At 48.3% G+C, this 10,014-nt stretch overlaps 1 protein-coding gene across 2 annotated transcripts; it reads right to left on the reverse strand.

Moving 5' to 3' along the window:
- Nucleotides 1–492: 492 nt before the first annotated feature.
- Nucleotides 493–9,888, reverse strand: MUL1 (mitochondrial E3 ubiquitin protein ligase 1). 2 transcript variants are annotated; one of them, XM_032759162.2, is made up of 4 exons: nucleotides 9,643–9,888; nucleotides 4,259–4,346; nucleotides 3,109–3,229; nucleotides 493–2,460 (listed from the first exon to the last, which is right to left on the reverse strand). In XM_032759162.2, exons 1-4 carry the CDS (start codon nucleotides 9,760–9,762, stop codon nucleotides 1,731–1,733), a joined length of 1,059 nt encoding a protein of 352 aa, XP_032615053.1. In that variant the 5' UTR covers nucleotides 9,763–9,888; the 3' UTR covers nucleotides 493–1,730. The 2 variants fall into 2 exon arrangements, with proteins under 2 accessions (XP_032615053.1, XP_058300468.1); XM_058444485.1 differs by lacking the exon at nucleotides 9,643–9,888 and adding an exon at nucleotides 9,355–9,607.
- Between the last annotated feature and the right edge of the window lie 126 nt (nucleotides 9,889–10,014).

Here is a 10,014-nt window from a genome sequence, read left to right on the forward strand (position 1 = left end):
CTGTGCCCTCAGCCCAGTGAATGTACCTGTACAGCAGAGACACTAGGACTCGGCCTGCAGGGGTTTTGTGAGGATGAACTCACTCTGAAATGAGTTTGAAACAGCACACGGCACAGTACCTCGTACACAGCAGTATTGCTAAATGCTCATTTCCTCTCTGCTGTCCCCCAGCACCCCATCCCCATCCCATTCTCCCAGCAGGTGAAATCTCACTGCCCTGATTTGTAGCCTGTCGGGACAGACTTCAAAGACAGTCAGCAAGGCCAGGTATGACCCACTGGCGGGCTGTCCAGATTCCTCCCCAGGGGGCAGGCATCCCGGCCTCTGCATCACACCATCTGGGGGAACTCCAAACCATTATAGCCGAGGAAAAGGACACAGAGGCCTCAAACTCCCCCACCTTTCACTCCATTGTGGCGGGGATTCAATCCCATCCTGGGGACACTTAGGCTTAGCCATTTAACTCTTGTTAACAAAGCAACAGGCTAGCACTTGGTTGCAACATGTTTAATTTGTGCTGTTCACACTGGACACTGCATCGTACTAGTGTCGGCCCCTGAGGGCACCCCTTCCTCGCCTGCACAAAGGAGGACGAGAGATGAACATTCAAAGGCAGAAAAGGGCAATAAAAAAGAGCTGTGTATGTGACCTCCAACTACTCAGAGGTGGGGGAAAACAGCCCCATTTGTCTTGCACTAAAAGGCTCACCAAGGGCAGGTGAGGGGCAAATGGTAATACAGGGAGGGGGTAACACAAGGAGAAGCAACATGAGTACACCAAGATGTCAACGCTGCGACGGGCTGGATGAGGGAGCCCCGAGAGGGCATATGCTCAGGGTGCCAGCCGGCTGCTTTTCCTTGTGACAGCCTTGCAAGGAAGCTGTGAGGCCAGGACACTAGGCCAGCGGCGTCCACACTGCGTCCTTCAGAAGGCGAGGCCTCTGCACCTCATTCTCCAGGAGGGAAAACCAGGGACCACCCCTGAGCTCTCTCAAGTGGCAGGAGTTCAAATCAGGGCCAGTGGCGAAACCAGGAGGGCTGCCTGACCAACTGCCCTTCACGTGATCTCTCTTCAATCTATTGCCTGGGGCCCCAACCATTTGGGCAGAAGCGGATGTGCTGACTCCACTTTCTTTTGTCCTCTACACACACGTGCAGGCGTTTAGGAGGCAAACAGGTGAGGGGAAAGGAACACAAGTTGACCTGCCCAGCCTGACAATTCTGAAGAAAGACTGTTTCCCGGGGCATGAGGAAAAAGAAGAAAAGCTGCGGCAGAGTCTCTTCGGAGGCAGCACCCAAGGCATCCGTTGTACTCGGGGCCCAGCCTTTCCTCCCCTGAGTCCTCCACCAAGTCCACAGCAAGCAACAATTCACCAGAAAAAAACAGAAGACACAGGAACAGAAGAGCTGCTGATCACTGGCTTTGGTGCTTAAGCGATGAGGCGTTTTCAGTCACACTCGCACTGATCTGGCTCCTGGGAGGAGACGCCACGGCATCCTCCCAGGGTGAAGCTCTGATCAGGCCCCACATGGACAGGGTCCCCTCTCAGGTGGGAAAGGCAGCATCTTGCCATTGGAGGCGTGGGTCTGGAGTTTCTACCCAATTCCTCCCTCAATCATACCTGGAGGTGACAGCTACCCCCGCCACTGCTCCTCCAAAGGCCTCGAGAGAAAAATCCCTGAAAAGGGGGCAGGGGTGCCTCCATGTCAAGATGTGCGGCTTCCAAACCATTAGCTGTTGTACAGGGGTATCACGCGGGTGATCGCCTGTCTGCAGATAGGGCACTTCTTGGGCTCTGGCAAGGCGCGGTAGCACTCGGTGCAGGAACAAACGTGCCCACACTCCAGAAAGACGCAGGACTTGAAGCTGCTCAGACACACGACACAGGCGCTCTTCAGACTCTCCCTGTCCTCAGGCTTGGCTCGACTCAGCAGCTGGGCCTCATGCTCCTGGAACTCCTCCTGCATCTGCTTGAGGCGCAGGCGCTCCTGCCGCTGCAGATACTGCTTCCGGAGGATGAAGAAGAGGGTGGCACATGTGGCAAAGCCAAAAACCAGCGCCAGCACCTTCCAGAGCCTGACGCTCGACTCCTGCCTCTGCAGCAGGCTGTCGAAGTTCTGGCTGCTTAGATAGTACTGCATGCCTTGTTTGGGCGGCTGCAGGCGGACAGAGTTGTTGTCCAGGACCAGTTCGCCAACCCCTGTGAGGGTGGCCCCCACCTTCAGCATCTCCTCGGTCTCTTGGATGCCTTTGGGCCGCTCACCGCTGATGTAGTGGCCGATGACATCGGTGAAGGACTGAATCGAGGGGTGGAACTTCTCATACACAGTCTCTAGGCCCAGATCCACTGAGTCCAGGGGCCTCAGCACTCGCACGGCCACATCCACGCCATCCTCGTGGGGCACCAGGTCAAAGGGCACTGTGTTGGTCCTCTGATGAATGATCTTTGAGCAATCATTCCTAGAAGAATAAGAGAACTAAAGATACAGGGTAGCAAACAGCAAACACCCAGGCAGAGCTGGAGATCAACTAAATGCGGAGGACAGCATACGGTCTGAAGTAACTGGAAGAAGACAGTAAGATCACTATCTCCAGGTGCCTCCTAACAAGGAGGCTCCATTTTTAGGTCCTGGGGCGATATCAGTGGGCAACAAATACCGCCACAGACTATCATTTCCCTTTCCACTGTAAAACAAACATCTAAAACAAAACCCACTAGGACCAGTTGGAAAACTGATATTTCACGTGATGGCACAAAAGCATTTTAGGAAATACTGAAATCACTGATTCAGTGGTTCTCAAACTTCAGTGTGCCTAACAATAGATTCCAGGTCCCCGATCCTGGAAATTCAGGTTGGATAAGTCACCAGGGACTGACTTATCCACTTCAGGGACTGAAGGGAGCTCAGAAATCTGCATTTCAACAAGATGCCTCAGTGATTCCGACATAGGAGGCCCACAGGCTACACACAAGAATATGACCTGCATTAAAAGACTGGGCTTCAACCTGTCTCAGGAGAAGCTAAAGTCATGGCAACAGCACCCAGGACCCCGGCATTTGAATGGACCAACTGCAAGGGTTTTGGCCAGTGGAGAAGTGATACATACCAAAGGTGGGTGGTTCGATTCCACACCATCTTGTGCTCCTGAAGTGTCAGCTGCTGAATTACCCCCTTGCAGTTTTCCACAAACTGGCTGTTAAGCGTTTCTTTAACAGACCGCACAGCTCCTAAGTGGACACAAATTCTATTATTTCTGAAGAATTTTTCGCCTTCTCCTTTCAGATAATTTAAAATGTGTTTTCTGGTCTGGCACAGTAGGTCACACCTATAATCCCAACACTTTGGGAAGCCAAGACAGAAGGATCACTTGGGGCCACGAGTTTGAGACCAACCTGGTTAACACAGTGAGATTCCATCTTTACAAAAAATTAAAAAGTTAGCAGGGTGTGGTGGCATGTGCCTGTAGTCCCAGGTACTTGCCAGGCTGAGGCAGGAGAATCACTTGAGCTCAGGAGTTTGAGGCTGCAGTGAGCTATGATCACACCACCATACTACAGCTACCTGGGTGACAGAGCCAAGACTGTATTTGAGATGGAGTCTCACTCTGTTACCCAGGCTGGAGTGCAGTGGTACAATCTTGGCTCACTGCAACATCTGCCTTCCAGGTTCAAGCAATTCTCCTGCCTCAGCCTCCCAAATAGCTGGGATTACGGGTATGTGCCACCACATCCAGCTAATTTTTGTATTTTTAGTAGAGACGGGGTTTCACCATGTTGACCAGGCTGGTCTCAAACTCCTGAGCTCAAGTGATCAGCCCACCTCAGCCTCCCAAAGTGCTGGGATTACAGGCATGAGCTACCACACCCGGCCTCAAAAAAAAATGTTTTTTAATTTAAAAAATGTTAAAAATTAAATGTTTTCAGTTGACTTTTGCTAATGAATCAAAACAATGACATTCTGATCACCATAAGTCACATTTTAGAAGCACTCTCCTAAGCACTTTGCATGGATCACATAATTTTTCTTATAACAACCCCATAAAGGTAAGTATTATTTTCAAGATCGGGCAACAGTGGTTCAGGGAGTTTTGGTAATCTTAGCGATCACAATGCAATAACCCACGTCTTTCTGACCCCAAAGTATGTTCTGGACCATGGACCCAACACCACAAAAGGCACTTAATATTAGCCAAGATGATCTTTATCAATCTTTTGGGAAAAAGAAGTTGTTTTCCGTTAACCAATAAGCAAACATACCTTCTATAACAGCATAAGGCACACATTTTCCTGGAGCTTCTGAAAGAATATTCTTTAAATCTTCACCCAAGTGAACTTTTTTAGCTCCCTAAATACAAAAAAAAAAAAAAAAAAATTAAATAAACTGGCCATTGAACACTGACATGCTCAATCAAACTTATAGGCAAAAAAAGAAAAAGATTCACCATTTTTTCGTGTCAAGAGAATATGGAAATTGGACAGGAAGGTGACTACAGAGAATCAGATTTCAAAGCTGTGTACATCAACAGGAATGGAGCCATGCCTCTGCCCCCTTCCATCACTGCAGAATGGGGGTGCCACATACATTCTTGTTCCAGTTAACCAAAACCTACATTCTTTTTCATGTTAAGACTTTTTAGTGAAAATATAAAAGGTACTAGTCAATTTACATCCCACAGACTGAACATCATTCAATCTCTTCTTGACAACACAGAGTTATGATCCAAAGCGTTCAGGTATAAAGTACCTAACCTATCGCCTAGTACATAGTAGTGGTTTGAGAACTGGTAGGTGTTATTATTATTTTTTTTTTTTTTTTTTTGAGACGGAGTCTCACTCTGTCGCCCAGGCTGGAGTGCAGTGGCGCAATCTTGGCTTACTGCAAGCTCCGCCTCCCGGGTTCACGCCTTTCTCCTGCCTCAGCCTCTCCGAGTAGCTGGGACTACAGGCGCCCGCCACCACACCCGGCTAATTTTTTGTATTTTTTAGTAGAGACAGGGTTTCACTGTGGTCTCGATCTCCTGACCTCGTGATCCGCCCGCCTCGGCCTCCCAAAGTGCTGGGATTACAAGCGTGAGCCACCGCGCCCGGCCGGTAGGTGTTATTATTAATATTACCACATCTTTACGAACCAATGCTCTACATTGTATGTTATCAAAAAAAACAAAGCAGGGGGGTTGCCTTTGCTTCAACAGGAAGACTGTTAACTGGTGCCAAATGCCATTCCACAATTTTTTTTTTTTTTGAGATGGGGTCTCACTGTTATACCCAGGCTGGAGTGCAGTAGTGCAATCACGGCTCACTGCAGCCTCAACCTCCCAGATTCAAGTGATCCTCCCACCTCAGGCCCCCAAGTTGCTGAGACCACAGGCATGCACCACCACACCTGGCTAATTTTTTTATTTTGCAGAGACAGGGTCTCCCAATGTTGCCCAGGCTGGTCTTGAGCTCCTGGGCTCAAGTGATCCTCCTGCCTCGGCCTCCCAAAGTGCTGGGATTACGGGTGTGAGCCACCGCATCCAGTCTGTTCTACTTTCTGCCTTTTTCACGGTTATAATTAAGTGAGCACGGTTCCTTCTGCTGCTGTCTTCCTCTAACAATCCCTAGTTCTCCTCTGCCTTCCAACTCAGAGCATCCAACCCACTGCACTTGGGAAACCAACCCTGTCACTGTTGTTTCAAAAATAAGAGAAAAGGAATAAAATCAACAATCATTTCCTGAGCATCTATGTGCCAGGCACTGTGGTGGGTGTCAGAGATGCAGGGACGAATAAAGGACCATCTCTGCTTTCAGGGTATTCCCAAAAACAACTCTTAAGGATGCCAGATTCAGTAACCTCTAAAGAGGTGATGAGATACAAGGTGTATATGAAGGTCACTCTGAGTTTAAGCTACTACTACACAGTAAGTGACAGGAGCAAGGTCAATCAAAATTTCTTAGCCACTTATACTGTGAAGATACCAAAACGACAGCAACAACAACTAACAATTTACTCATTATCTGTCTCCTTCCACTAGAATGTTAAACCCTAGGAGGGCTTGGACGTTGTTTGTCCCATTCACTGCTATCCCCCTAGTGCTGAGAACTGTGCCTGACACACAGCAAGCATTTAATACATTATTTGATGAATAAATTAATGAATAAATAAGCATTTAAATATACTATGTACCAGGCAATATGCTAGGCACTTTAAATGCATAAACCACTTAATGCCCACACCATCCCTTTACAGTAGACATTATCATCACCAATTACAGATAAGGAAACAGGTTCAGAGAGGTGAAGTGATTTGCCCAAAGTGAGACAGCTAGTAAAGTATCCATCACAGGATGGCCAATTCGAATTTTAAAGGGGGAAGAGGGAGAATATGATCAGAAAGATCTGGAGTTTAATTAAGCTCCAATGCATCCACTGTGACTTGGGGCAACTTCATTTATCTGAGTCTCAGGTTCCAAAACCGTAAAGGACAGGGAAAATGCAATTTCACAGGATTTTTATGTGGGTTAAATGAACTTTAAGGAGTGAAAGAATCCAGCCCAGGGGCTGGCACATAGGAGGCACGCAATAAATATGCATTCTCCTCACTATAAGAGATACACAGGATAGGACACAAGCCCTACTGTGGAAGTTTTGTCATCTGATCAAGAAAATAGATCTAGGACGAGCATGGTAGCTCACACCTATAATCTCAGCACGTTGGGAGTCCAAAGTGGGATGGCTGCTTGAGGCCAGCAGTGCAAAACTAGCATGGGCAACATGCAAGACCCCATCACTATAAAAAATAAAAAATTAGCTGGACGTGGTGGTGTGCACCTGTAGTCCTAGCTACTTAGGAGGCTGAGGCAGGAGACTGGCATGGGCCTGGGAGCTTGAGGCTGCAGTGAGCTATGTTTGTGCCACTGCACTCCAGCCTGGGCAACAGAGTAAGACCATGTCTCAAAAAAAAAAAAAAAGCAAAAAAAAAGAAGAAAGAAATGAAGGACAGGAAGGAAGGCCAAGGAGAAAGAAAAGGAAGGAAAGGAGGGAGAAAGAGAGGAAGGAAATAGAAAATAGAATCTAAAATATTAAGAGTCCCAACTCCTTTTCCAGGAAGGGGCTATTTCATCCTCATTTAGGAACTGATTGGCAAAGGTTTTAAGGTCACCCAAAGATGAAACCTAAAGAGTTCATGGCTTCAAAGAATCCCACTTCCAGCCAACTTGAGGCCAAAGTGGTTTGGAATCAGAAAGTGAAGTATCAGTTACACAGAGCTAATCACTTCAGGATTAACTTGATTATTTAATCAGGGGAAATACAGGGCAGCTGGAATCTCACTATAACGCCACTGCACAGCAAATCCGGTTGCCTCATAACTTGGTTCTTTCCAGATTCCAAGACTCCCTTCATAGCAGGGACTGGATTTCACACATAGGTTTTTTTTTTTTCTGAGATGGAGTCTTGCTCTTGTCACCCAGGCTGGAGTAGCCTGGCCCACACATTAGTTTCTAAACCCTTACTGAAAACAATCTGATAATGAAGTTAGTCAGGTTTAGGAATCCATCTTTCATATAAACATCAAATTAGGTTAGGCCCTTAGCTCTTGTATTGTGAAACTTCAGCCAAAAAGAACCCACAAACATTTACTGAGCATCTACCACTTGTCAAGTACTGTGTTAGAAGCTAGAGGAAAGAGAATGGATGAATAAGACCCTGTCTCTGACCTAAAGAGGCCCATCTCTCTGGACCAGTCAGTCACAATAAAGCAATGTCAATCAGATTAAAATCCTACCCTTGGAATCAAAAGATCTAAATTTAAGGCCGGGCGCGGTGGCTCACGCTTGTAATCCCAGCACTTTGGGAGGCCGAGGCGGGCGGATCAAGAGGTCAGGAGATCGAGACCACGGTGAAACCCCGTCTCTACTAAAATTACAAAAAAAATTAGCCGGGCGTGGTGGCGGGCGCCTGTAGTCCCAGCTACTCGGAGAGGCTGAGGCAGGAGAATGGCGTGAACCCAGGAGGCGGAGCTTGCAGTGAGCCGAGATCGCGCCACTGCACTCCAGCCTGGGCGACAGAGTGAGACTCCGTCTCAAAAAAAAAAAAAAAAAAAAGACACAAAAGACCTAAATTTAAGTTTCAAGCTGACTAGCTGTATGGCCTTTCCTCCGAATCTCAATTTTCTGATTTGCAATGTGGTGGTAACTGTCATTTTATCTACTTCAAAAAATTATTGTGGGCCAGGCGCAGTGGCTCACGCCTGTAATCCCAGCACTTTGGGAGGCTGAGGCAGACGGATCACCTGAGGTCAGGAGCTGGAGACCAGCTTGGCCAACATGGCAAAACCCCATCTCTACTAAAAATACAAAAATCAGCCAGGCATGGTGGCAGGTACCTGTAATCCCAGCTACTCGGGAGGCTGAGGCAGGAAAATCGCTTGAACGCGGGAGGTGGAGGTTGCAGTGAGCCAAGATCGTGCCATTGCACTCCAGCCTGGGCAACAGAGTGAGACTCCGTATCAAAAAAAGAAGAAAAGAGAAAAGAAAAGAAGAGAAAAGAAAAGAAGAAAAGAAAAGAGAAAGGGAAAGAGAAAGAGAGAAAGAGAAAGAGAAAGGGAAAGGGAAGGAAAGGAAAGAAGAGGGGAGGGGAGGAGAGGGGAGGAAAGGAAAGAAAAAAATTACTGTGAAGAAAAAAATAAAATCAAGATGAAAATGTGGCTGGGCGCAGTGGCTCACACCTGTAATCCCAACGCTTCGGAGAGCCGAGGTGGGGAGATCACCTGACGTCAGGAGCTGGAGACCAGCCTGGCCAACATGGTGAAACCCTGTGTCTACTAAAATACAAAAAAAATTAGCTGGGCGTAGTAATCCCAGCTACTCGGGAGGCTGAAGCAGGAGAACCACTTGAACCTGGGAGGCAGGGGCTGCAGTGAGCCCAGATCGCGCCACTGCACTCCGGCCTGGGCGACACATGAAGACTCCATCTCAAAAAAATAAAAAATAAAAATAAATGCAAATGTGTTGTGTAAACCGTAAAGCACAGTTCAAAAAAGAGCGCCGTTTATGAAAATAGTTGTAATATAAAAAGGAAGCATCTGTAAAGCAAGGAATGGAGTGGTTCAGTAAATGGATGTCTGCATTTGCTGTTCCATCTCCCGCTAGATATCTGCATGACTCCCCTCATATCCTCCTGGGCTCTGCTCAAATGTCACCTTATTTAAGATAGGAGATCCCCCTTTCTCCGGCATTCCATGTCCTCTCTCCCCTACCTTACTCTAAAGCATTGCTGACCATCTGTTACACCGCCTGATTTACATGTTTGCTGTCTAGTCGTACTAAAATGTTATCTCCAAGAAGGGATAGACTTTCATCTGTTCTACTCACTGCCTGGCGCATCGCAGGTGTTCAATAAATATTTTTCGAGTAAAGTAATGAAGTCAAGATTCATTCTGAGTCATAAGAGGGACTTGGGAGAAAAGGAGAGGAGCAGCCGTTATCCCGAGCCCGAATCCTGCCCCTCGCTCCTCAATTTACTGGCTGGATGACACCCTTCAGAGGCTGTTTCCTTTTTTGGACAATTTCCGACGACGGGGCGGCCAAGGTGAATCGTGTGCTCCCCAGGACCTGGGACAGAGATGACCCGGCTGAGGCCAGGCCGGCTGCAGCACTGACCTTGAGCTCTTGGGAGACCTGGGCCTTCTGCCGGTACACGGAGTACAGGACGGCGGTGACCACAGAGGTGGTGCCCAGAAGGATGAACTGACACAGCGAGGGCCGCCCTCCGCTCTCCATGACGGCGGCGAGCCCCGGTGGCCGACTGTGACGCCGAGGATAGGCCTGGTGACCCCCGACTCTCCACTTCCTTCCGACCAGGACCGCACCCGCTGGCCTAACCGGACCGGAAACTCGAAATCAGTCGCCCAGCGATGACGCACGACGCCGGAACCGGAAGCGGGCGCAAGGGGTTGTAGAGCGAACCGGAAGGTGGGGTTGCCCGGGTGACAATCAAGCTGCTGCGGCCTCCGGGGAGATCCTGTCTCCCCA

This window comes from Hylobates moloch, unplaced genomic scaffold, assembly GCF_009828535.3.
Source record: "Hylobates moloch isolate HMO894 unplaced genomic scaffold, HMol_V3 SCAFFOLD_9, whole genome shotgun sequence".
Classification (NCBI taxonomy): domain Eukaryota; kingdom Metazoa; phylum Chordata; class Mammalia; order Primates; family Hylobatidae; genus Hylobates; species Hylobates moloch.

What these genes read in the sequence shown, in the direction of transcription:
- MUL1 (XM_032759162.2), bottom strand. Translation starts at nt 9,762, where the DNA reads ATGGAGAGCGGAGGGCGGCCCTCGCTGTGTCAGTTCATCCTTCTGGGC. An exon ending in GCCTTATGCTGTTATAGAAG is followed by an intron (nt 3,230 to 4,258) that starts GTATGTTTGCTT and finishes GTGTCCACTTAG; the next exon opens with GAGCTGTGCGGTCTGTTAAA. An exon ending in AATCGAACCACCCACCTTTG is followed by an intron (nt 2,461 to 3,108) that starts GTATGTATCACT and finishes TTATTCTTCTAG; the next exon opens with GAATGATTGCTCAAAGATCA.